The sequence below is a fragment of the Bidens hawaiensis genome, unplaced genomic scaffold, assembly GCF_021521415.1.
Source record: "Bidens hawaiensis isolate Kalapana, Puna unplaced genomic scaffold, B.hawaiensis_p1.1 tig00017856_1, whole genome shotgun sequence".
NCBI lineage: Eukaryota > Viridiplantae > Streptophyta > Magnoliopsida > Asterales > Asteraceae > Bidens > Bidens hawaiensis.
In genome coordinates this window covers 214848-242153 of record NW_027492693.1, presented here as the reverse complement: position 1 = coordinate 242153, position 27306 = coordinate 214848, and the positions used below count along the sequence as shown (strand labels likewise).

The window sequence follows — 27306 nt, the reverse complement described above, 5'->3', positions numbered from 1 at the left end:
AATAAATCAATCACATAATAGTATTTCAGTATCAGTGTTTGACACACGTTGTTGATCTCTATAGAAAGGGGTGTGAATATTTTATTATTCAAAATGAACAAGGGTAAAAATAATACCCAAATATGTTATACTTACAGGAACCAAAAAATGTGCAGCCAAGTGTAATATGTATATCTGGCTGTAGAAACTACATACGGAATCGGTCCATCGGATCCCAATATTGAATCTTTACCCTCGGCAATAACTGCGGCGAAAAGAATACAAGTCTTGATATTTACCTTTCGTTACTGACAGGAGCCCAGCTACTTTGAGTAAAAAAATCTGTGCTGTAATTTTGACTGCCAAATGCCATCCTCCGGAACAGTCTTATCTCTGCATCTTGTTGTGCAGAGTTGTATATTTCACTTTCTCCCACTCTCATCCCATTGCTTAAATCTTCAGTCTCCAAACTATCGAAAGCTCTCACAATCTGAAAAAAAATAATAACAGTAATTAAAGTAGATCATAGTGTTGACCTAAAGGTGAATTTTGACTTTACAGTCAAACTGGTATGGATTTTGAAGTACCTGCCCCATGCATGGTCTTTTTGTAGCTGAGTGTCGCACACATGCAGCTGCAGCTTCAATCATGCGAAACATCTCATTTGGAGCGTAGTTCACACCAAGCCTCGGGTCAACCAACAGTTTAAAGTCCTCTGTTTCAAGTGCATGACTAAGTAGAGGCCGAGCCTGAAAATCGAAACGTTTAACATATTCCGAACATTAGAAGATTCATTATTGCACTAAAAAGGGAACGAGTAACATAGATTAATATCATATGTATGACAATAACGTACCCACTCAACAAGACTCTCATCCCCCAACGGTTGAGATGCATCCACAGGTTTACGTCCAGTGATTAGTTCCAAAAGAACAACTCCAAAGGAAAAGACATCAGATTTCTCAGTCAACTTGCCACTTGAAGCATATTCAGGTGCCATGTATCTGAAATGGGACCAATTAAAAGCTCAACAAATATACAAAGGGAAATTAGTGGTTATTTTAAGCTTAAAAAGTATTATGTTATTCCCCTGCTCCAAAACCAGTTCAACATTTCTCCGTTTAAATCTAAGTTTACACCGTTGCACATTAGTAAAAATCATAAAGTACTAATGCTGGTCTGCAGGATTTATTTCCATTTTTTTGTGTGTGGGTTTTTAAGATATTTGAATAATAGTTGAGCATACCCAAAAGTTCCCATAACACGTGTCGTTACATGGGTGAACACATCAGCAGCTATTTTGGCAAGGCCAAAATCTGAAACCTGTGAGGTAAGCATCAAACAAATGCTTAATCCCAAAAAATAATTGTCGAACATGCGTACAGAAAAACTTAAGTTATGACAAAAGGGCATACCCGAGCTTCAAAGTTTTTATCTAATAGAATATTTGAAGACTTGATATCTCGATGGATAACACGTGGATGACCTGTATAACAGTAAATATTGAACATTAGATTAATACGTGCACAACTTAAAAATCAATTGTACAATTAGTAATTTTCATGTTCATATTATCACAAGCTCAGCATTACAGTCTTCATGAAGATAAGCAATACCACGTGCTGCACCAGAAGCAACCTTTACACGAGTTGGCCAATCCAAAACCTGCTCTGACACTATGAAAGATAGTTACAACATTATTAAACGATAAAGAGAGCACTTACAGGTAATATGTAAAATTAGGTAAATTCTAGTTACCATGAAGGTGGAAGTAAAGCGTGTTGTTTGGGACGTACTCATAGACAAGCAGCCTCTTGTTCTCAGAAACGCAGTAACCTACAAGTGAAACCAAATAACGATGGTGTATGCGGCTAATAATTTCCACCTCAGCACTAAATTCACGTTCCCCTTGTCCACCTCCAATCTTTAACTCTTTTACAGCAACTTCTGTCCCATCAGCTAATAATCCCTTATAAACAGAACCAAATCCACCTGAACCTAAAAGATTCTGTGGTGAAAACCCATCTGTAGCCTCCATAAGATCTACATAAGTAAACTTTGATCGTGAATACACTAATCCACCAGGCTCCACTGGACTGTACACAAAGTCATTTGCAGATACATTTCCAATCCCAGCTGATGTTTGTATCTTTAGTAGACCTGAATCTGTAACAAATCATAACCATCAATTTGTAGAATAATATGCATGCTAAATATTACTAATTTAATATAAATTACCTACCTGACTGAGGTGAATTGCCAATGGAGGCCGGCGTGTCGTAGACTCCATTGTGTCCAGCAATCTTTTTCTTTCGTTTGATTAGACACCATGAAATAGTTAAGATAACTGCAAGGAATGCAATACCTACTACTGCAGTAATTCCAACTATACCTCCAGTACCAATGCCTCCATTGCTAGATGGCGCAATGGGACTTGAATCATTGTTATTTTGATTGTTGGGGGGTGGCGTTAATATTTCAAAAGGGGGTGGGGGTGGTCGCGTGGAAGGCGGAGGGACGACTGCTGGTGGCGGAGATGATGAATTTGTGGAAGGGGTGGGGGAAGGAGTGTTATTTACGGGGGGTGCTGATGAATTTGTAGCAGGTGGTGGGTTTCTTGGTGGAGCTGATGGTGGTGGACTAGCAGGTGGATTAGATGGTGAGTTTCTTGGTGGAACTGATGATGGTGGTGGTGGATTAGCAGGTGGTGGGTTTCTTGGTGGAACTGATGGCGGTGAGGACGGGACATCAGCTGGAGGTGGCGGTGGAGGCCTAGACGGAGGGGCGGGCGGCGATGGAGGGGGTGCTGGTGGCGGAGAATTGGTTGGTGGAACTGCTGATGGTGGTGGTGGAGAACTAGTTGGTGGAATTGGGGATGATGGCGGTGGAGGTGATGAAATGGGTGGTCTTGATGGAGGTGGGACAGTAACAGGCGGAGGTGATGATATGGGCGGTATTGATGGAGGTGGGGCAGTAGCTGGTGGAGGCGAAGAAACGGGTGGCACTGATGGAGGTGGGGTACTAGTAGCTGGTGGAGGTGAAGTAGAAGGAGGAGGTGGTGACGATGGAGGTGGAGAGCCATTTGAAGGGGGCGATTGCGATGGAGGATCGGTGACGGGTGGAGAATTGGGCGACGGTGAGAGGCTTGCCATTCATAATACACAAATCAAAACACTACCAATTTGAAAACACTCTCTCAGAGACAATTCATCAAACACCTTCTATGCAATCCAAACCAGTTCAGTGAACGAAAGCTAGGAACACATGGTTAAACCAAAATCAATCTACAAGATGCATTTAACATCCCAGATGACAAAATCAAGGCTACTAATTTGAAAACACACACTCAGAGGCAAATGATCGAACACCTTGAGTGCAAACCACTTCAGTCAAAGCTACAATAGAGGAGACGAGCACACGCTTAAACCAAAATTAATCTAGAAGATGAATTTAGCATCTGAAACGAAACAGTACCTTAAGCCAGCCTCGTCTTTGACGAATGCCTCAACGCGTTTTCATTCCCAAAAATGTAAAATCCAAACACAAGTGACAAAATTAGTGTATTTATTACAGTTAGGTAAAAAGTAGACAAGTGTAATAACTAAGACAATTAATTTTGATTGTGTGCTTGTAAGTTGTAATAAGCAGCCATGAAGGTGCTTGCTTCAAATAAACTTCTTCATAATCGGCATCAGCAGAAGAAGGTTGACGATGCTGCATACGTAGCTTCACCAAAATGTCAGCGTTGAATAATCAAACCAAACCGTTCTTTCAATCATTAATTGTTTCTTTATTAAATTAAATAAAAACTATTATAAAATGGAAAAATTAATTAATGACATGTCTCTCTAGTATATCTTTAATCATATGTTAGAAAATTTAACATGTCTTTTACGATGTGTTTTAAAAGATGAATCAAGTCTCCAAATACATAGTCAATGATGTGTTGGCATTCATACACATGGTTAGAGACGTGCTAGCCTCTTATTTGTTTTATCAATATTATATTACTATAACTAATTTTATTTATATTTGTGTGGACAAATACTATAAAAAAACCAACCAACTTTCTTAGTTTGCTCACAAAATCCTTCTACTTATTTATGCATGTTAAAGTTGCTATACTTGTGATTTTTGAATATAAATCTGAAGTTACCTGTGAATAACAGGATCCACAACTCATTTATTTATAACAAATAAAAAAATGACAATGTTTAATTTTATCTTCTTCTTCTTCTACCTTCGACACATACACCACCATGAAACCACAATCTCCACCATACCGCCTGTCAACTACCACGACTCAAATTCATGTCATTTCCATCCACACGTTTTTAAATAAAATTTATGTCAGCATGTAAATAAAAATAAGCATGTATTATCGGTATATTCGAAATAATATAAAACTTTATATATTAAAAATTAACACATTTTCTTTTGAGGTAGAAGGCAAATAGGGAAATGATAGAATCACTACACTATGACGACTAACTACACCAAATCTTTTATCATTTTGATTTCTAATTTTAGATATGAATATGAAATAAATGTTTTCATTTTGGGCGGATAGCGGGAATCGAACCCGCGTCTTCTCCTTGGCAAAGAAATTTTACCATTTCACTATATCCGCCTTTTGTTTTGTTCTTGATACAAAATATGTCTATAATACACAACTAGGATATATAGCCCGTGTAATACACAGGTGGTTAAAAAAATACAACAAGAAAGTTAAATTTAATAATATACGTAATAACATACCTTGCCGTCTCAAAAGCATATTAAAATATATTTATATGTCTAAAAATATGTTTAATAAAACATATTTTTATCTCATAGATTCATAATAACATACCTTATGAGAGAATGATTTTGTTTTAATAGTTTAAATAAGTAGATTAATATTAAATAGCATATTAGGTGTAAATTATAATTTTGGAAATTGTTGAGGTGGAATCCTATATGGATAACTTAATTAAAGGTCATGTGGAAACCATATGTTGTTTTAATATAATAGTTAGATTAGATATGTCCACACATACAATATATATATATATATATATATATATATATATATATACTGGAGCATATTTGTGCAATGCTGAGCAGAGACTCTCTTCAGATTGAGCCCAAATTTTTTTATTAATTTAGATGAAATATTTTTTTTCAAGAATAAGAAGTCCCCCCCCCCCCCCTAATCTAATAAACTATCTTTTTTCATTTTTTTTTCCTATATTTATTTTAATTTTGGGGACTTTTATTGAATGTGAATGTGTAACTGATGTGCTGGAAACGGTCTATAAAAACTTAACCTAACCTAGACACTCGTCTCTTACACATGGTCAGGAAGAAACCAATTGTAAAGCTCTCGTGGGCCCGAAAATGCAAATTCAGCTCGACTAACCAACTATTGAATTTCTCCGGACTGAAACGTATGATATGCATGTAGCTCAAGACATGGTCAACCTTACATAATGATTCGGTTAAGTGAGGCGGGTATGACGAATTCCTATGCACAATTCGATCCCTGAGCCTCAATAACCTTTCTTTTCTAGCGAATTTTTCAAACCTCGACACGTCCCGAATGGAGATTGAGTATGGTTAATGTTTTGGTTTATCATATTCGAGGTGTAATGTCGTAATAACCGATTCACTTACATCCTCACGGCTCTACTCACAACGCTCCTTCTCGATCCCCACACTTGGCTCGTTATACAGTAAATCTTCAAGACGCTTTAAATCACCAAGTGAGTTAAACTCTTCTTCTTCACAACACGGAGTTGGCAAATAAAATAATTCGTCACCAAATTCCAGCTCCCATGAAGAAGTGTTTTCCTTCTCCGTGTCGTTCTCCATCCCCGCATCGCCCTCTTCAATTTCAACCACAGCGTTATTAGGCAAATCCACTGCCTCTATCTCCTCATCACCCCAAAATTTATCATTAATGGGTTCTGATCCATAGTACCAAAGCGTTGGATATTGATGAGTTGAATTAACTTCTTGTCGAACCGCAGGTGGGACTTGTTCGTCCATTATCGTCTCCGCTTCTAACTCTGACTGAAGATCTTCGTTGTTTATCATAAACTCCGAGTCTAAAACTACAGGTATTATCGCACCTCTGGCACTTTTAATTGCAATCAAGTTTCCTTCCGTATCATAAAAAGAAACATTTCGCGGTTTCGGGATCGCCTTGATATGATCTATTATAGCTTGAATTTCCCAATCTCTTTCTTCCCTCGCTGATCTCATCTGTTCAAGTAATTCTTCTCGTGTTTCAGATGGCTGCGGTTGCGAATACGGGTTAGCATCGTAGTCCATGGAGTACCCCGATGAATTTGGACAACGTATAGTAAAATGGGGTCATCCACAGATCTCACACATGATATAAGATACAAATAAATGACACAAAAACACTCACTAGACAAGCCACAAAGAGCAAAAAAAGACACGGACTCACAAGACACAAAAAGACCAATAATATAAATAAGTAAAAAAATATATATTTACAAAAATCACTAGACACACTAAAAATACTCTCTAAGACCTACTAGACGTAGAAAATTAGACACATAAATAAGGAATAAGACCAATTAATCAATTAAGTTCAATCAAAGCTAGTTTTGCTATCGCCTAAGTATCCCCGGTAACGGCGCCAAAAACTTGATGTGCAGAAAGCAGTCTATAAAAACTTAACCTAACCTAGACACTCTAGTTTTATATTTATAAACCTATACTCTCCTAATGCTAGACCACTAGATAGGCAAGTGTACCCATCATGTTAGAACGTCTCGTAGAGCAAGCGAGTTGATGCGATTTAGTTAGTGATTGTTATGTGCTATAACTTGACAGGCTTTTGACTTTGAGTGATTTCTTAGCGGTTCTCTAGTTCGTTGATATTTTTGTGATCTGTATCAGGTGAGTTTCATGATACCCCTTTTTAAATATTTTTATGTTTTGGGCTAGCGCACACACCGTATTTTTTTACTCGTTTAAAATGTTTGGATGATGTTGCATAGACTTTACTATATTTGTATATTTGAACTTATATATTTATTTATTGTCTATGCTTGAGGATTTTATTTAGTTGATGTTTGACTAAATTGTATGTGTGTGTGGCCACCGATGTGAATGTTTTTGTTAAGCCGTGATCGGGTCAAATAGAGGATAAAATTCCTTATACCCTTTTTGTGGGTTAACGCGAGGAGTCCCTTAACTGTTTAACTGTCCTTGGGGTAAGAGCATTTACTTGAGTCCTTGATTTCGTATTTAGTGACTTGGGATGAGGAGGCCCGTGTTGCGTGCTTGACTGAGGAAAATATTATTTTTGCCTTATTTTTATATTTATTGAATTAACTGATTTATAAATCTTATTTATAAAAACATGAACTCACTTAGCCTATGCTGACTTTATGTGCATGCTATTGATTACAGGTTTGAGGAGTTGTGGAATACCACTTGGACGTGTACGAGGCTACCCGAAACGTTTGGAATCATTTCTAGTTGAAGAACTTTTATTAAAATAAAAGAGACTTTTCTATTTATTGTAGAAACTTATTTAAAATTTTTATTTGGACGTTTTTCCCGGTTTGGGATTTGCCCTTGATAACTTTTCCGCTGCATGTCACTCTAGACTTATTTTTAATAAATTGAAATTAACTTTGACATTTATGTAATTTTTAGTGTGATTACCAACTGTTGATTCCCGGGTTTTGGGGTCTTACACTATTATTATTACTACTATTTTAATTCTTATTAATTTGATTATTATTATTATTATTATTACTACTACTACTACTATCATTATTATACTTATTGTAAACACGTTATTGAGCAAAGATCTAGTCGCAAATCGATACGTCAATTCAAGATACATTAAAGGAATACTTTATTGAATACATTATGGATGATGATGAATGCATTATGTTCTAGAGAGAATCCGACAGCATAACGTTACACGGGGAATAAATATGGCACAGATCTCTATGCTAATTCAGTCGTAATTAACTCCCCATTGACTGATGATTCTCGGGCTTGTGTAGACAGACAAATCTCTAAGTGTTGTAAGCAAACCAATAACTTGTAGCTTCTCAGATCAGATCTCCCCCTCAAATAAGCATATCCAGGTGATCATTCTGATCATCCAACTGGCATATGATATGGATCAATCTTTCAACAATCAGCAATAAGCCATCTGCTATCTGTTAGCACTAGTAAAGCAAAAATGTCTTAACATTTGACCTCGTCACACATCTTCATGAACAACTCGATCATTCAGCATCTTTCACTTCGGTCTTCACTCTCTCGATAATGTCTATCCCAAAATATCACTCTTTTAAGCTCTTCGACATCCCATTCGTTTGGATGCGCTACTGTTTTGGGCATATGATTCAGAGTTCCAACTTCCATTAATCAATCCTGAATGACCAGATTCCTCAATCCAATGACAAGATTTGTATATTTCTCAACAAGATCAACTCATTCAATAATTGTCCCATTCAACAGAAGTAATCCACCAAATACTCGTAGCTAGCATTGTCAGGATCAAAGTCCTTCAGAAAGAAGTAAACAGACAGACACCCGTATCCCACATAGTCAGGTTTTAATCTCGAATAAATCAATCAGTAATCGAAGAACAATTGCAGTCTTGAACTTAGTCAAACGTAGCTTTGCAATCATGAATTACCACCTGAATTGTAGTAATTTTTTAAGAAACCCTTAAAAACATAGGAAGATACCAATCAAAATAAACACCTTGAAATTTTTATCTCCCCCTTTTCTTGACAAATTCAGCAAGGTCTTGAACAAATCTTCAAACATTTCCAATAAATGCCTCTTCAACTTAATCGGGTACTCCCCGTCGGCTAGTCGATACGCGTGAAATGTCGGCCGGAAAATATGTCGCCCATATTTTCAAGAAGAATGTCCCGCATATCCGGAATATCCCAGAAAAATTTCGTTTAAGAAAATTTTCCAAAAATACTCTTTTTTTAATCCTCAAACGTTACCCTGGTCTTCATTCGTTAACCAAATATCCTCATTCGTTATGTTGATCTTCATTCGTTATCCTTGAACGAATGAGCCATATTCATTATAACAGTCCACATTTGTTACATATGAACGAATGAAACTCATACGTTAAGAAAGATCTTCATTCGTTAAGCCCTTTAACGAATGAGCTTATACGTTAAACCACATTCGTTAAATCCATTAACGAATGTCCACATACGTTAAATCCTCCTATTCGTTTGAACAGTATTGAATGTGGTCTCATTCATTGAGAATTCCACATTTGTTAAATCCTTAGCAAATGACCTCATTCGTTAAAACCCCGTAGCGAATGAGCAACTTAAATTAACGAATGATCTGTTCCGTTGATGCAGTTACTGTTTTCACTGGAAAAATTAGTTATATTGCCGAAAAAAACGGTTTTCTCGCTGGAAAACTCATATCTTCAAGTTTCATTAATGGCAGATTCATCAAAACATCATAGCATCTCATATTCACCATGAGGACTCGAATTCGCACCAGGAACTTGAATCTGTCTTCAATTTCAATAAACATCCACAAATTCATCCCAAATTCGATCATACATTAACCGAAACATAAGTAACCCGAATTCACGTATCACGAGCAACCTCCGGGCCTTGATACCAGTTGTAAACACGTTATTGAGCCAAGATCTAGTCGCAAATCGATACGTCAATTCAAGATACATTAAAGGAATACTTTATTGAATACATTATGGATGATGATGAATACATTATGTTCTAGAGAGAATCCGGCAGCATAATGTTACATGGGGAATAAATATGGCACAAATCTCTATGCATATTCACTATGGAAGGCCTATATATAGGCATCTCTCATTTGTTAAACTGTAGTAACGGCAGCTCTCATTCGTTAACGTCACTAATGAATGAGGTCTTCCCATAGCGAATCACCTCCTATTCGCTAAACACCTGATGAGTGGGTAAAAGAATGCGTTTTTAATGTCTAATATCGTGTATTTTAGATATTTATATATATTGAACACGATTATTTTGAGATATTTTATGATTGCAGGTGTGTTGGTGCTTAATGGAGCTAAATGGAGCTTAATGGAAACTATTAGGATGATACTTGAAAGTTAGAACGAAGATGAATGAGGCCGATAGTCAAGATATGGAGAAAAAGTGAAGAAGACCATACAGGACGCAAATTGTGCAGTCAGGGCCTCAATTTGTGGTCCTGTCTGGTAAGAGAGGTCGCATGTAGGGGCGCAGATCAAGGAATTTTGGTAAAGGAGGCCGCAAGTTGCGGCCCTCTGAGCACAAATTGCGGCCTAACTCGTAAAATGACGCGGATTTTTGGTTTTTACCTCCATATATAAATATAACCTTAGGGTTACGAAAAGGGGACTGCTCCCAGCCGTTTTTGGGTATTATGAAGCCGTTTTCCACCATCCTAACACCTACCAATCACCACAACCATCCATGCTTTCATCCTTCTACACCATAATCAAGCTATTCAAGATGAAGATGCAAGGCTAAAGCTTCTGTGACCATCTCCGGGAGTAGGGTTGTGTTTGTAAGCAAGACCTTTTGGTATTTTGAACCTTAATATTGGATGTTTGTTTGTGCATTCAACAGTTTTTCGTAATTAAATGTTTTGTTATTTTATCAGTTAATTGGTTTGTGGTCATCAACTTTTAGGATTAGGTTCTTAGAGTCATTGACCCGTTTATCTCTAGCCATAAAATCACTTACATTTATCAAACCCTAAAACTGGTAATCAATTAGGTTATTATTCAACTAAGCCAATTGCTCGGATTAAGTTCTGACGATCAGCGAGGTCAAATATCTAGTCTTTTGATTACAGGTGTAAGCAAACGAGTTTTCCAAATAAGTTTAATCAATTGGGCTAGTTGCTTTACAACCTGAAACCTGGAGTTTGGTTACTTTTCTTTTAATTGTTTTACAACTAAAACAATATTAATCTGCTTAACATCGTCTGTCCACATAGCATAGTTAGTTATTAAATATTGAACTTGATTAGCACTTTCCACTGATTCCCTGTGGATTCGACACCTTACTTGCCCTAGCTAGTAAAGGTAATTTATAAATGTTTTTGATTGACCTTTCGACATCGATCAACACCTTTAGCGAATGGGCTTACTTTAACGAATAAGCCATCATTCGTTACATTGTAGTAACGAATGAGCTCTTACATTAATGGATGAGCCTAGTTTATAACGAATGGACCTCATTCGCTAAACATGCTTAGCGAATGAGCCATTTTACGTTAAATATAAAGACTAAACTATTCCTAGTCTATTCGAACAATGCAGACAAATAATCATGCACTAACATTTTTTTTATTGAAAATTTTTATTTGTTTAATGTGTCATTATTGACTCTAAGAACTTAATCTATTTTAATATCTTTAATATTAAAGTTTCGTTTATATATTTTATTCTCGAACCCGATGCTTTAACGACCTACATGTTTATATTTTGTTAGCTCAATGCTACATTAATTTACCCCGTTATTTTCTACTCCAACGTTTCATTTAATTATATTGATGTTCATGACCTTAACGTTTTCATGCATTAATCTTATTATTCTAGTTTACTCTAGAATCTCGCTCATCTTGTTGTATAACGACGTTTATTTTGTTTAAACTTTAATAGTTTCATTTATTTATTTTGACCTAATATTATTGCTTGTCCTTGACCTCAAGGATTTGTTTATATATATATATATATATATATTTTTTATTAATTTTGATTCTTGTAGTTCAGTGTTCTTGATTTTCCAAGTTTACATATAAACATTTATTGTATTTATCGTAAATATCTTAAAACCTACAAAATGGGACAGATTATGTGGATCATCCGATTATAAAGGTAATTATGGGTCGACACGTAATTATCAAAGTCCTCACGTGGAAAACATAATAAATACGGTTGTGTGCAATAACTTGAAACTTGGAATGATTTTGGAAAAACGGGATAAATGTAGTATGATAAGGGCATAATGGATACGCCACTGGTACATCCTATATATAAGTGTCATTGTCATATTTCTCATTTGTGGTGTCTTTCGAGCCATTCAAAGATCGGTGTTATTCCTTTTATTTATTTATGTATAAAATTGTTAAAACTTTTAACAACTCCATGTACTAGTTGTTTTCTTTTAAAATTATATTTTATTTTAATTTCGGGACGAACTTTCTAAAAGTTATGAATCGTGTAATATTCGTTAATTTTTCAAACCCGAAAACCCGACCCATTTTAAATTTTCGGTTTTGTTTATATATACATATGTATGTATGAAAAGGTAATGTATTATTTAAAAACTCTTGAGATAAGAAAACCCAAGAAACTCAATGTGTGGCCTAAATACTTCCACGTCTACAATTTTGAGTGTTTGATAATTTTTAGCATAAGGGCAATTTCGTCCATTTCTTATTACCTGTAATCACCTATACTCTCATTACTTGACATAACAGGTTGTCACCAGCTTTAACATTTTCAAAACGAAAAGTCATTATCATTATATTACATCCTCCATTATTCACAACCATAGTCTCAATGTCAAGATTTGAGAAAGCATTCAACAAATGCTGCTTTTTGTAGATTAACTCCACCAGCATCAACCACTTAAACCTAGCAACCCCCGCCCCCTTTCAACATTTTTTTCACCCTCACCTGCTTTTGTGACCAGAATTATCTTTCGCTGGTACCTGGTCGAAGAAGCTGGAATCCGACAAACTTACTTTCAAATTTCAATCATCTCCTCAAAGAAGCAGACCCCGACCACCAGAACTTATCCGACTACCGGATCGACGATCCAAATTATAGGGTTCAAGACGATGGCGTCGATGAAGACAAATATAGTCGACCGGAATGTGTTTATAAATTACTTTGGTGTGTTTTGGCTTTTTTTTTTTATTAAAGAATAAATATCACCAGTTAATATTTCAATTGTATGTTCTTTTTTGTATGATATTTCGTTTGTTCTTTAAAATCTTTAATTCGAAAGGCAAAACCCATGTTCATTATTACAATTTGTCATGAGTTTTGATTTTTGGAAGAGGTTATTTGTTTTATGGATGGTGATTGTAAATTAACATGTTTTTTTAAAATATACAAAAATGAACACTTTTTGAACATTAAATACGTAAATTATGTTTAAATTGCAAACTAGCATATTTTTTAATTTTCAAAACATATAATTTTTATTAAATATGTAGTTTATTTAAATATGCAAATTAACATAACATACTTTAAGTTATGTTAAATATATAAATTAACATAAATTTTTAAACTTTAAAATACGTAAATTTTATTAAATATTTAAATTATGTAAATTATAGAAATTAAAAAATTAACTATAAAATACGTAACTTTTAATAAACTTTGTAAATTACGTTAAATATGAAACTTAACATAATTTAAATTATGCAATTTTTTTAAAGATGTAAATTAATTTAAATATATAAATTAACATATTAAAATATGTAAATATTATTAAAATGTGTTAATATGTAAATTAAAATGCTTTAAATTATGTAAATTAATATAAATTTTAAACATTAAAATATGTAAATTCTGTTAAATAAGCAAATTAACTTTTGTGTAATAATAGATGGCTACTCGATTATATGTATATTTTAAACGAAAAATATTAAAACAAAAAATTAAAAGATCTTAGTTCATGTAAAATTATAAAAAATAGAAATAATAAAGTAATATAACAATTGCTATAAATAGTATAACAAACTCTAAATCCGTTCAAAAAATACATATACTCCAAATAAATCTTAAGCATATTTATGATTGATTTAAGATTTGATAAATAATAAATAAAGCAATATAAAAATTAATCAAATATTTATTACAATATTTAAATTATGCAACATATAAATTATATACATTTTTAAACTTCAAAATATGTAATTTTATCAAAAGGTGCAAGTTTTGTTAATTATGTAAATTAACATGCTTTAAATTATGTAATTTTTGAAAAAGATTTAAATAATGTTAAATATATAATTTAATATTTAATTTTAAACTTTAAAATATGTAAATTTTATTAAAATACGTTAATATATAAATTACTATTCTTTAAATTATCTAAATTAACACAACTTTAAATTTTAAAATATGTAAATTATGTTAAATATGCAAATAAATTATTCTGTAATAATAGATGGCCTATACTAAGCGAAAATATAAAAACAAAAAATTCAAAGATCTTAGTTCAAGTAAAATTGTCTATATCTATATAACATATAAAAGATACAAGGAGGATAAAATGGTATTTGACTCTTTCCGGCCAGAGATGCAGCTATATTAATTATAGTTTACCGCTGGCGACTTTCAATTCATCCTCCAACATCGTTCGTTCTATCTCCTACCTTTAATTGCAATGAATATGCCCTCCTCAATTCAATTGAACGGTTACAATCCCTAATGAATTAAATAATCAATAGCTATCTTCATTCGGCGATTCAATCAGTTGTTTCTTAAACCGACGATTTGAGCAATTATTTCACCCCTCTGGTTATTTATACTCACCAATGAAAATCAGGAGACCACATCTGCTATTGCAACTCAGTATTATCAGGTATGCTGTTCTTCTTTTCTCTATGTTCTCCCTAATTTGTTCTATGTCCCTGCTTGTCAAATATGTTCTTCACCAAAGTTGGAATTGAATGTATTCACCTTTACCGGCAAATTTTGTCATAGAAGAATCACAAACAAAATGTTGCTAATGATCGATCAATAAGTCGAAACCCACATCTCTAAATTTTTTTATTTTTATTTTGGTGGCTTGTAGGCCAACTGTTCGACGAAATGCCCAAGTGAAAATGAATTTGGATTTGCTTCTTTTTGTTGTGCACATCAATTACTGTAAACATAGAGAGAGTAGCATGCCCAAGACAATGATGCCGCCCATTCTAGCAACATATATTTTACTTTTTTCAAATGCCTAAGTGAAAAATTGCATATAAATTTATATTTGGACGCACCAATTGCTGTAAACTGTAGCATGCATGTGTAAGATAGTGAGAACAATGATGAAGTAATTGTTTGTTTTTGGATCACACCCATATACTGAGTTATAAATAATTAGAATTGTGGGATGGCCAGATGGAGGTGGAAACAATAAAGCCTTTCAAAATTAAAAACATAGATCTCATAAACTAAATGAAACCAAGGTGTGCGTCGGTCAGTTTTGGTCTCAAATGGAAAAAAAACCAATGTTCGATTGCGGGTTTAACTTTTAACAATGAATTCGGTTCAGTTTTAGTACTTTCACTTTTACTATTTGGGATCGAAAACTTTTGGCCAAAAGTACAACTCAAAATATATGAATTTGGTACTGAAACCTTGGGTCTGTTTGTTTGTTAATTACTAATTAGTTTGATTATTACATATTCGGAACTAAACTTTTTGGGCTACACTACATATTAAGTTACTTAAACTTAGTTTTTCCGTTTTTTAGTTACAATTTGATTTTTTCAACGGGCTCGGGTGTTATATTCGGACCTAGACTTTTTGGGCTGCACTATACTTAAATTAGTTTTTTTTCGTTATTTTAGTTACAATTTGATTTTTTCATTGGGTTGGATTTCTTTTTTGGGCTGCCATTTCGGACCTAAACTTTTTAAGGCCACACCACTTTTTAGTTTCTTATAAATTACTTAATACTGTTTAAATTTTAGGTTTATGGTTATGACAATACCAAACTGAAACGTCAGCTGAGCAAAATAAACAAGATGTGTGTATCCTTGATTTTCGTTTATTTTTTAAATTAGGTTAAATTTTTGTGTTTGAAATAGGATTATAGAAATTTGGTTACTTTTGTGCTTATTCATATAACTAATTTGATTATTTAGTGAGTTTTGTTCATAGTTTTTGTGTGTTTTTATGTAATGATGTTGATTTCTAGAACAAAACTTTCTGATCTTTGTTTTAATGAATGAAGTTTATAATTTTGAAACTATGCAGGTTTCAAATTCTAGGGGGGCTATTCTTATGATGATCAGAAAAAAGGTTTGAATCAGAGCTGTCACAAGATGTTGGTTCTCTTTGCAACATGGTGGCTACAACTGCATCTTTGCAAAATGGATAACTTCAGTTCATTCAGAAGTTCTGTGATCCGTTTATCCGTATTAATGGTAAGTATTGCCTGATTTGAGCCATCACATATAGATTGTCTATCCACGCGTTAGTCATATTTGATTGTTTATATTATTTTATGCAAGTCTTTGTATGCTCAACCGTGTTCAATGCACATATGTCGTCACGTTTTCGAGTGTTAAGAAATGTTTAGTTGATTTTTAATAACATATGGTCAAGTTTGGTTAGCGAACATATAATTTTTTATTTGCATGGTTAACTCTGGTTAGAGATAGATAACTTATAGGCCCGACCCACAAGGAGGGCAAAAGGGGGCTACGATACAAGGCCCAGAAGAAAAACACCGAAATTATTATATAAGATACAAGCCTGCATAAATTATTAAATCTAAGTTGTTTCAACTGGTAATACTGTCTTTCATCAACTGAGATGCCCAGATTCAAAACTGGCATCTCACAATTTTTCCTTATATTTTTTTGGATTACATTTGTTTAAAGTCGAGCCCCAAATGAAATTTGAATCCCAATTTCAAATTTGTACTAAAAATGATAATGGCATGTTCGTTTATTTACTATGCTTCCTTTCTTTACAGTAATAGGCCCGTTTCATGAGTCTTACCTGTTAAATACTTTTCCTTCATATTCTTCTACTTTTATCTTTGATTTTTTAATTTGACCCGTTTAGGGTTCAAAAATCTTGTGGCTCACTTGAAACTGTTGATTGCTGACAAAAATTAAAGTGTTGAATTCTGTGGCAAAATGTCATAATAGTTATTGGGATTCAATTTCATTTGAGGAGAAAGAGTCTAAGCCTACAAATGACTTGTTGGTGAGATTTTTATGTTTTAAAAATAATTTTTGGTACCTTTATGTATAGAAAGTAATTGGTTTCACTAAGTATATGAAGCAACACTTGAAATAAACGCGCGAAGCTCGTTCTAAAAACAGGGTGAGTGCCCTTTCTACCTGAGCTAACAGAACCAAACACGTCATTTATTTCAACTGAAAGTAAACCAAAACGAAACAAAGACTAAACACCGAAATCGAACCAAAACAAAAACTAAAAACCAAAACGATTTCGAGTCAAAAGAATACGATTGTTCTTCTAGAAAACTGTTATGGCTCAACAAAATGAATTGTGCTAATTATATTACAATTCAACAACTAAACGGGCAAGTTCGGTTTTTCAGTTTAGTTTAAATTTGTTTTTGAGTTACAGAACATTTTTAGGTGTGAGATCAGTTTGACAAAGCAAGGGGGAAGTTTTATTGAGCAACAGGATCTTCTCCCTCAAATCAAACCGAAGGAGAACAAAAATAAAAAGCGGTTATTTGATCATTGTGAGTCAAGTTGAAACTACAGGGCGCATTCAGTAATAATGAAGTTTTTTTACAACGTCATTATGATCCCTTGTAAGATTTAATAGGTCATTTCGGTTCGTTTTGAGTCAACCCAAGATTTAAGGTTTATAAATGTTTTTATGGCCATGCGGCAAATACATAATTGCATTATTTACATTGAACACCATAAGTGGCAGGTTGTAGAAGTAACTTGTTTAACTTTGATTTCTAGGTACGGCCAACCCAATATGATTTTGTGTTATTTCTGCTCACTTGAAAACATTTTTTTATGTAACAGCCAACTGGTCGTCTTTGGACAACACAACAGCTTGCAGGCAAACCTGCTGGTATATTTTACAGTACTGGTTCTCATGGTGGCGGCCAAGAAACCACCTCGTAAGTACCTTGTAGCTCGCGTGGAGGTGTACACATTAGTTAATGAGCTGAAACCGGTTCAGTTTATACACGAAGCAGTTTAGTTAGCAACTGGTGAAAACCAATTTGGCCCAAGCCAGTTTTGGTTATAAACCGGTTTAGGAGGAAATATAATTGAACAAACCTATCAAATTGATTTTGTTCAGGTTAAAAGTTGGTTTGGGGCAAAAGGGATAAATTTGTAGGTTTAATTTATGCAACATTTTCCCGCTTTTCTGTTACGTTCTCATGTGATACAGCTTGTGCAGTTTGAAAGTCAAACTGCAAGTCAAAATAATTTGCAACTTTTTTAGTGAAGGGTGGGCGGGCCAAACATTGGTTTTGGGTTGGGTTGGGTTCGGTTGCATGTTTGTTATTTCAGTTCAGTGAAAACTGTGCGTTTTACTTGGCCCCATTGGTTACTTGTTGGTTAATAATGAACCCGGTATGTTTTTCGGTAACAGGTTCTCACATCTATATTTATGTTTTGCTCTGTGATAGGAGTGGAAAACATGTATGGGAGGATCATCGTCCTCGGTCAGGTATATGGAAAGGTAGTAATGGTGGTAAAGTTATTTCCATCAGTGGTTGTAATGATGATCAAACATCTATGCATTTGTAAGTTTCATCTTTGCGCACCCTTTATTATTATCGTTATCTTATAATTTATTATTATCGTTATTATATAATTTAAACATAGGTGAATGCCGAAAGTGACAAATTATGCGTGGGAGTCGGCTCTATCAAAGATCACATCACAGGGTCCATGAGTAATGCCATCCGTAGCGCAAGAACCGGAGGTGGCGGTAGTGGCAGCGGTGTAGTGGTTAATTCTCTCCTTACTATGTATTGACTGGCAGCAGCCTTGCTGGTTTGCTGGATTAACTAGAGGTGGACTTAGCCTGGTATGCACGTTATTTATTGACTTTTGACTTGTTGGTCAATGCTGTCATATACAGAAACCAAACCAATAGCCAAATAATGGTGAATGTTATTGTAACTGTGTTGTGAAAAACCATGTTCATTTGTGCTCAACTAACTGCGCCACAATATTTGTAGCCTTACAAAATTTGATTTTTATATTGATCATGATTATTATAGTTAGGACTTTCAATTATTTACACATTTTTTAATTGGATTACAAACTCTTAACATGTTCTTGAAACAAATGTTTGATTAAAATATAAAATTTGATACCTTAATGAAACACAGTTAAACAAAAATAATTAAATACATATATTGCTCCTTAAATTATTTTCTTTTGGTCTAATATAGTTTTACAAAATTTTAATTTTTGGTATGGTAAACTATATTACTATACCGCATCCAAATTTTACTATAGCAAATGTCGGTAAAAGAATGAGCCCCTACTGACCGAATCACAGTCGTGTCCCCGTTGCAATGCGCGGGCACTCTTACTAGTGTGTGTGTGTATATATTCTAAATAAATCTTGAGCATATTTACGATTGTTTTAAGATTTGATAAATAATAAATAAAGTAGTATAACAATTAATTAAATAGTAGACAAAATGGCAAAAGACGTTCTTTACGTTTGACCTGATTTTTATTAGACGTCCTTTAATGAAAGAAATAGCAAAAGACAACTCATGTTTCAAATTTGTTTCACGTTACGTCCCTTGTCACTAACTCAGTTAATTTTTCTTGTTAAATCTGGTCATGTGCACATGAGGGCACTGTGGTCATTTTACCCCTTTAAGGACTGTTTGTGTAATTAGACTATACATTTGACCTTTTGAAAAAATACATTTATTTTTCAATAAAATAAAATATATATAAAGTGGGTTATCTTCATCATCACCATCCCCTCCCCAGATTCATCACCAGTCACCACCATTCAACCCATCACCACCAAAACCGGTTTTCCGGCGAGGGGTCCCGTAAGCCCCACATCATCCTCCAGCCGTCCATCAATTCTCCACCACCATGTTGATCGGTTTTCCGGTCACCATCGTCCTCTATTTTCCGCCATACCGTCTCACCGAAAAAACGAAGTAGCCGAAATATAAAAAAGGCTTCGGATGTTCACCACCATATCTTCACCATCGCCGTCCTCACCTGCCACCCACTCCACCACTGTCCACCACCACCGCATCCACTTTAAGTAACCACTGCCAGATTTGTAACTTGACCCGAGAACCCAAATTCAGCAGACCACAAAACCTAATTAACCTACAACAACAATTCAACATAATCGGAGCAACCACCTGCACACCATACCACCAAACAACCATAATAACACCATCGCACATAATATCTAAAATTAGTGTTCAAAATAGCTTATTAGGTATGAAATTAGGGTTTCCGACGGACAACCACAGCGCCGTTAAGATCTGAAATAAGGGTTTCCGGCGGAACATTAATCGAGGTCTTGGTACACTTACCGTCCCTTTATTCATTTGGTAGCTAGTCCGATTGGACTTCTAATCATCGTCTAATGCTTCAATCACCACCAATCGCTACAAAGGGGGCTTCTTTTGGTCGCCAGAAAACGAGAAGGCTTGTACCCTCTACTGTCGTCGCAAACAAGTAACCTCGTGATGCCCAAACCATGTTAGTATACACCGGTTTCGTGGCTGCCCTGATGGTGGTGGTGTTAGTGACGGTGGCAAGTGGAGGTCATGGTGGCTAGGAGAGATAGAGATGAGAGAAAGAGATGGGGATAAAGAGTGTGTAATTGTTCTATATAATTTATAGAATGTGAAGTTACAAATATGCCCTCATTTGCTTTGCACATGGCCAGATTTAACAAAAAAATTTAACTGAGTTAGTGACAAAGGACGTAACATGAAACAAATTTGAAACATGAGTTATGCCTTTTGCTATTTTTTTCATTAAAGAACGTCTAATGAAAATTAGGTCAAACGTAAAGGACGTCTTTTGCCATTTTTTCTAAATAGTATTACGAACTCCAAATATGTTCAAGAAAAAAATATACTCCAAATAAATTTTGAGCATATTTATGAGTGATTTAAGATTTAATAGATTCATGGGTTGTTTGAACCTCCAATGTGGCAGGTAGTGAAAGAGGAAAGATGATATCTTTCTATACCCAAACTAACCTCCATTTTACTTCACTTAAATATTTTATTGTCCAAACACTTAAAAACCCAAACTTTGAATGTGGATCGTGGATGAAGTTAAATCAATGGCTAGGGATGAGTTTTCAGAGTTTTTTAAACTCAAGAGAGTTTTTAATACATCCCTACCCTGTGTATATATATATATATCAAGTTTCGTTTCACGTATTTTATGTGACATTTGCCAATTTTTATTATTTGTATTTGTTAAACCGACCCGTTTTATCGTTTCAATGTATTCTTGTTCATCGCTTATCATTAATATAATATTCACGAGGATTTACAGTTATCGTTTGTTCGTTTTCAATTTGTTTTGATCAATTATCGAAACTCCAAGGGCTAAAGATTTTGTTAAATTTAACCAATTTAAAAAATTTCCAAGTTTTATAATTTTTATTGCATTTTAACATAATCCAAAGTTCAAGGTTTAGTTTGTAAATATATTTTAAATTCTACTTTTAAAAAATCTAGAGAGTGTAGGGGGTAAAAGTGAAAATTTTATTTAAATTATAATATTAAATAATAGATTACCCAACACACCAGCCCCATCCCCCGTCACCCGGCCACGGTTTTTCGAACAAGAATTTCCGGCGAGCGCAGAAATTTCCGGCAACCTTAATAAACTTGTTAAACTCGCATATCAACTCAATTAAAGGTTTGTAACACCCGCAGACCTTAATAACGACCTTAATCATCAACAAATAACGCATTATAACGACTTATAATGGTTGAATTTAACGCGAAAAAGGCAGGAATATTTTTTTAAATGCAATAACGAGCATTAAACATCAAACGCTCCAATTGAGCATATAAATAGAACCTTACACATTGCCTAAACTTGTCCCAATCAACAATGCAACCTAAAACACTCTCTAAATCCCGTATTCCGTTCGTCAAAGTTTGTTTTCCTATCACCATAGTTCACCATCAATTCGTTACGATATTAGGTAAATGTTATATGCTTTTGGATCCTTTTTAACCAATAAACAAAACCCCTAAACTAATTTCTTCAAACAAGTAACCAATTAGCAGATTGAGATTCTAGGATTTGGAAGATAGAAGATGATCTTGTGTAATTACATATGAAGAAGCGTGGATCGACTCACTGGTAGACGATCTACTTTCCTCGGGTGTGGTTATACTATTTCACCGATGGTTTTCTTGGATCTGATGGATCTGGGTTCTTCCACCTACAAAATGAACAGCACCGTAAACTTACCCCTCAGAAAGGGACAGAGGGTCCTCTTTGGGGTAACCCTCCGGTGTGAGAATAAGTATTTGTGGGAGAAGATAATAATATCAGAGTAAGGAAATCTGGAGAGTATTGCTTAATAGCTGAATACTCTGTGATTGAATATGATTGTGTATGTTACTGGCTGTAACTGTCTGTGATTGAATGTAATTGAATATGATTGAATGTGAATGAATATCTCTCCTTGTGGAGTTGATGCTGTATTTATAGTGCTAGGGTTTCCACTGATTGGGCTCAGCCTTGTTGGCCTCCTCCAATTGCTCTGCGCCACGTGTCCTCTGGGACACCTGGTGCTTTCTTATTGGTTATAATCACGTGGTAGCACATGGGTTATGCTGAGTTGTCCACCTTTCATTTGGCAGCTGTCAACATCAGCATATTCTTATTCCTTAAAAAGATACCTTCTGGAAGGTTGTCTGACGTGCACAATCAAGGTTGCCCTAATCCTGATTTGGATAAGGACGAGGTAGATTATGTGCATGTGTGATATGCGCCAATCCTGAGGATGCGCGAGGTCTTCTCTTTATTCTCACGCGCAGATGTTTCATGCGCAGATGTGATATGCACGAGCATGTGATATGCGCCGCGCGCTGATGCGCCACGCGCATATGTGATATGCGTGAGCATATGTGATGCGCGAGCATATGTGTGCCTGGGCATATGATGCCTGGGCATGTGTGGTGCCTGGGCATATGATGCCTGAGCATGTGATGCATGAGCATATGTGATATGCGCCATGCGCATAGGTTTTGGCTTTGTGACTTCGTAATGTCTTGATTTCAAGCCTCTTGTCTATATCTTGTGGGTTGACCCGCCTTGCTCGGTGTTGAGGCGGGTACATACCTCTTCAAGCCCCCCAAGTCTAATGTGTGTCTTGTCTCGCGCGAGCGAGGCAAGATAGATATTAGACTTAACAGTTTGTTTTTTTAGTAGGGGTTTGTCCTTTTCTTCTTATTATTCACCGTTGCGCGAAATTCTATCCTTTTGGTTGCAAACGAATCGTCCCTGTACGTGGTTGGTTGTTGCTGACGTGGGCCAGTGATGGAGACGTGTCAGGCCTTTCGTGTGCTCGAGGTGCTACAGTTGCCTTTCGTGTCCCCTCACATGCTGTCAGGGACACGTGTCGCGCTCGCGTTGGTCCGTTCCTGCGAGTGGTGGCGCGTGAACTCTGGCAGCAGCCGTATAGTTTCCTTTCATGTCCCCTCACACAGTGTCAGGGACACGTGTCGCGCTCGCATTGGCTTAGACCTGCGAGTGGGGGCGCGTGAAGTCCGTTCAGCACCAAAATTTCTCTCTCCTGGGCCTATAAAAGCCAGCCCTTAGAGTTTTTTTTATCCTTCATCTTCTTGTTTAATATTCATAGCTCTTTTTCTTTCTTTCATTTTATCCTTATCGCCTCTCAGGGATTTCTCCTTGTGTTTGGCTGCATGTTGCCTGGGGCCGGGCAAACGGCGGCGGACCCGCCCACCGGCTATATATCCCTTTATAGCCATTTTTTCACCCACTGCAACCTTCGTCTCCCGATGACAAGGTTTGTGGGTGCGCTGCTTAAGTTCTATGGGATTCATATATCCCAAGTCCATCCGTTTGGACTTGTGCGCATGACTCACTTTGAGTTCATGTGCAAATCCCAGTGCGAGGAGCCCACCCCTCGGCGCTTTCAATTTTTTTATAAGCCCAAGATCCAAGATTCTTGGTTCTCCTTCATTCCTCGCAGTCAGAAGGTGAAGTGCTCCACTGTTTCATTCAAGAGCCTTCATGACTGGTCTGAGAGGTTTTTCTATATAAGGGCTGGTGTGATCCCCATCCGCATGACGATGCGCGCGATTTCTTCTGCGCCTGCGGATGTGGGAGTCCTCAAGAACCCAACTGGCGCCTGGGTTAATAAGTTGACCGCTGAACCATCCCCCGCCAAGAACATTTGTGAGGAGGCGCTGGTGGGGGTTGGTATGAGCAGGAGGTGGGCGGACAGCGCGTCTGAGCCCGTTATCCAAGTCGACGGCTTGTGTAAGTTTATCTCATTGCTTTACTTCTGCGCGAATAAAATTATTTTTGCTGATATCATTTGACTTGTTTTGTGCAGTCACCAAGGAGTATATCCACGCCGCATATGATGAGCATATGGAGGGTGGCTCCGTCGCGCTCAGCGCTGGGGAGGTTGGTTTCCCTGATCGCTTTGATGACATGTTCATCCCTGTTGATCTGGGATTTGTCTTCGACAGCGATGCGCCTGGTAAGCCTTTGTACTTATGCATTTTCCTTTATAATACCAAATTTTGCTAACACTTCTGTTGCATGTATTGTAGATGCGCTCGAAAACTACGAGCTGGAGCTCGCGGAAGAGGAGGAGGAGGAGGAGGCGCCCCAACTAAAGCGTAAAGCTAAGGGGAAAACTGGCGCAGGGGCCAGTAAGAAACAGAAGAAAGATGTTGCCCCTGTTGTTCAGGATCCTCCTACTCAGGCGGGGGGATTTGGGAAAACCCAGGAGTTTACCACCAAGGTTTCCCTGTCTTCCCTGCCTCAAAAAGTGGGCAGACCTCCTGTCCACCTGAGGTATGGTGCCACTACCTCCTCCCTTCGCGCGGCGGAAAAGGGAAGCGGTGTTGCGCCTTCGACATGTATACTTTGCTTATCCTTTATGGTTCTATGAGCGCGATTCTGATAGACTTACTAATGAATCTTTGCTCTCTCAAATGTTTGTAGAGCCGGCGACAGCGCAACAAGATGCCGAGGCTGCGCCGGCGGTCGCTTCGAAGTCCCCTGTTTTACCCTCAAAGAAGGGTAGAATGGACTTCATGGCGATGTTTGCTTCGCGAACGGAGTTGCGCCAAGGTACGTATTGCGCTCTTATTTTCTGACTTTCTTTTAGATCAAGTCCTGAACCATTTCTTTTTGTTGATTTTTTCATAGAAGCCGTAGCTGCGTACAAGCTTCTGGCGGCACTCCTGGCGCCGGTGCCAGCGCCGTTGGCTCAGCTCCTGCTCCTGCAGGCGATGAATCTCCCCTCATCGGGATTACTAAGGAGCAGGAGGCCGTTTTGCGCGCCGACCTGGCGGCGTCGAGACCTCCTTCACCTCCACCTGCACACAGCCCTCTTTGCGAGACCGATTTTGATTCTAGGTCGCAGGAGAAGAGGCCTATTTCAGAGGAGGGTGAGGAGTTTGAAGTTGAAGACTCCGCTGGCGCCCGCGCCAGCCCTGCAGCGCCACAAGGTTTCGCGGCGGAGCCTTCTCGTGGGGCTGGCGCTGACTTTTCTGCTTCATCCCCGCAGGTATAGGTTAATTTTTGTTCCGCTGCGCGGACTTCCATCTTAGTGTTTTGATAACTTAGATAATTACTTTGCTTTTGCAGGAATCCGATCACATTTACCGCCCGAGATGGAATATTACTGAAGACAGCACCTTTCAGTCCATGGGTGTGTGTGCGGAATTCTGGGCTCATGCTGTGCCTCCATCTGAAAGGAGGTTCCAGGAGGACCGCGCTCGCGACGACTTGCTCAACGACCATATGTTTGCTGGGTCGGCCTTCTTTGCTGCCTCCCAAGAGCTTCGCTCTGATTACGTAAAAGTACGTGATGCTCTTGCGGAAGCCAAGCAAGAGGCTAAGGTGTCTGCTTGGCATCTTTCTGATGCTCGCGAGAGAGCTGAGAAGCTCCAAGCAGAGCTCAGTGAGAACAGAGCCAGTGCCAACAGCGCCTTCGTGAAGCGCGGTCATGAGCTTCAGGCTGCGCGGGAGAAGCTGCAGGCGGCGGAGGCGGACGCGGCCAAGTACTCGCGCAGAGCGCGCGAGTTGGAGCTCGAGGCGGAGGCGCGTGACCAAGCTCTTGTCCAGTCTATCACTGAAAAATCATCACTGGAGAGTGAGGTTGCGCGCCTGAAGAAGGAACTGGCGTCCGCGCAGGCCGAGAAGGATGAAGCCTTGGCGATGGCAGCGTCTAGCCAGGAAGCACTTGATTCTGCACGGTCTGAAAAGGAAGAAGCTTTGGCGGCAGCAGCATCCGACAAAGAGGAGCTAAAAAAGACTAAGGAAACTGTTGAGTTATTAAACTCTCAGGTTCCTGCCCTCGAGACGTCTGTTGCTGGCCTCGCGCAGGATCGCCAATGGCTAATCTCACAGGGCATGACTCGTTGCGCTTTCGCGATGAAATACTCAGACGAGTTTCAAGCCCTGGTGATGGATTGCAACGCTGCCGCGCGCTTGGTGGGCCGAGCTGAAGGGTTCACGGATGGTTATGAATATGGCATGTTGAAGAAGAACCCATCCGAGTACCCTTATCAGAGCGACGCTGCCTGCGCGGAAATGGCCGCGATGGGGGAGAAGTATATGAATACTCCCATTCCCATCCTTGCGCAGGTATTTTAACCTTAATGAGATTACCTTGACTTATTTTCTAAGTCTTTTTGTACTCATATTTTTGCTTATGATTTGCAGATATCCGCGCTTGCTGACCAGCCCGACCTCGGCGCGCTAAAGAAATTACTTGACGAGTGCGAAGGGGCTGGCGGCGGCGATGATGGCGCGGCGAATGCTGGCGTTGCTAGCGGCTCTTGCGTGGCCAAAGGATCCGCTCCTGACACTGTTGTGCTAGAAGACTCCATTCAAGATGAACAACTTGACTATGGTCAGTTTGGAGATGATGAGGAGCAGGCTGCGCCAGATGCTGAGGGCGATGATGAGGATGATGAAGAGGCTGATGTCAACGTGGAGACTTGAGAAGCCCTTCATGTTTTTTTTTTTTTTTTTATTTGTAGTTTGTATCTCATCTTGTAAACTTGTAAATTTCAATGCTTTGGAATGAAATTTTGTTTTTCCCTTCTTCGCATCTTGCGCATTCCCATTCATCTCTTTATATAAGATATGCTTGCACGTTGGAATAAGAACAAGGTTGTAAGGAATTTATTATACTTAACCCTTGTCATATTGTAAGTGATTTTTCCATATCTTGATTGTGTTGACACGTGTCTTGGCGCTTTCATTATTCCTCTTTTGCGCGACGTTATCGCGCGTTTATGGAATTATGAGTTTTTTAGCCTTACGCGTCAATGTGTTACTCAGATATCCATTACAATTTTATGCGCGACCTCGACCTGAGACCTT

General features: G+C 37.4%; 1 protein-coding gene across 1 annotated transcript; it reads right to left on the bottom strand.

The window, feature by feature from the left end:
- Positions 1-17: 17 nt before the first annotated feature.
- LOC143554834 (proline-rich receptor-like protein kinase PERK9) lies at positions 18-3142 on the bottom strand. Its single transcript, XM_077044511.1, has 8 exons — positions 2222-3142; positions 1738-2145; positions 1572-1655; positions 1395-1465; positions 1226-1302; positions 836-983; positions 567-728; positions 18-469 (listed from the first exon to the last, which is right to left on the bottom strand). Exons 1-8 carry the CDS (start codon positions 3129-3131, stop codon positions 275-277), a joined length of 2055 nt encoding a protein of 684 aa, XP_076900626.1. The 5' UTR covers positions 3132-3142; the 3' UTR covers positions 18-274.
- Positions 3143-27306: the final 24164 nt, after the last annotated feature.

Excerpts from the sequence above, each read along its gene's own strand:
- LOC143554834 (XM_077044511.1), bottom strand. The coding sequence starts at position 3,131 with ATGGCAAGCCTCTCACCGTCGCCCAATTCTCCACCCGTCACCGATCCT. Across the intron at positions 1,656-1,737 it reads GCTTTACTTCCACCTTCATG|TGTCAGAGCAGGTTTTGGAT; the intron begins GTAACTAGAATT and ends TATCTTTCATAG. Across the intron at positions 1,303-1,394 it reads ATAAAAACTTTGAAGCTCGG|GTTTCAGATTTTGGCCTTGC; the intron begins GTATGCCCTTTT and ends CTTACCTCACAG.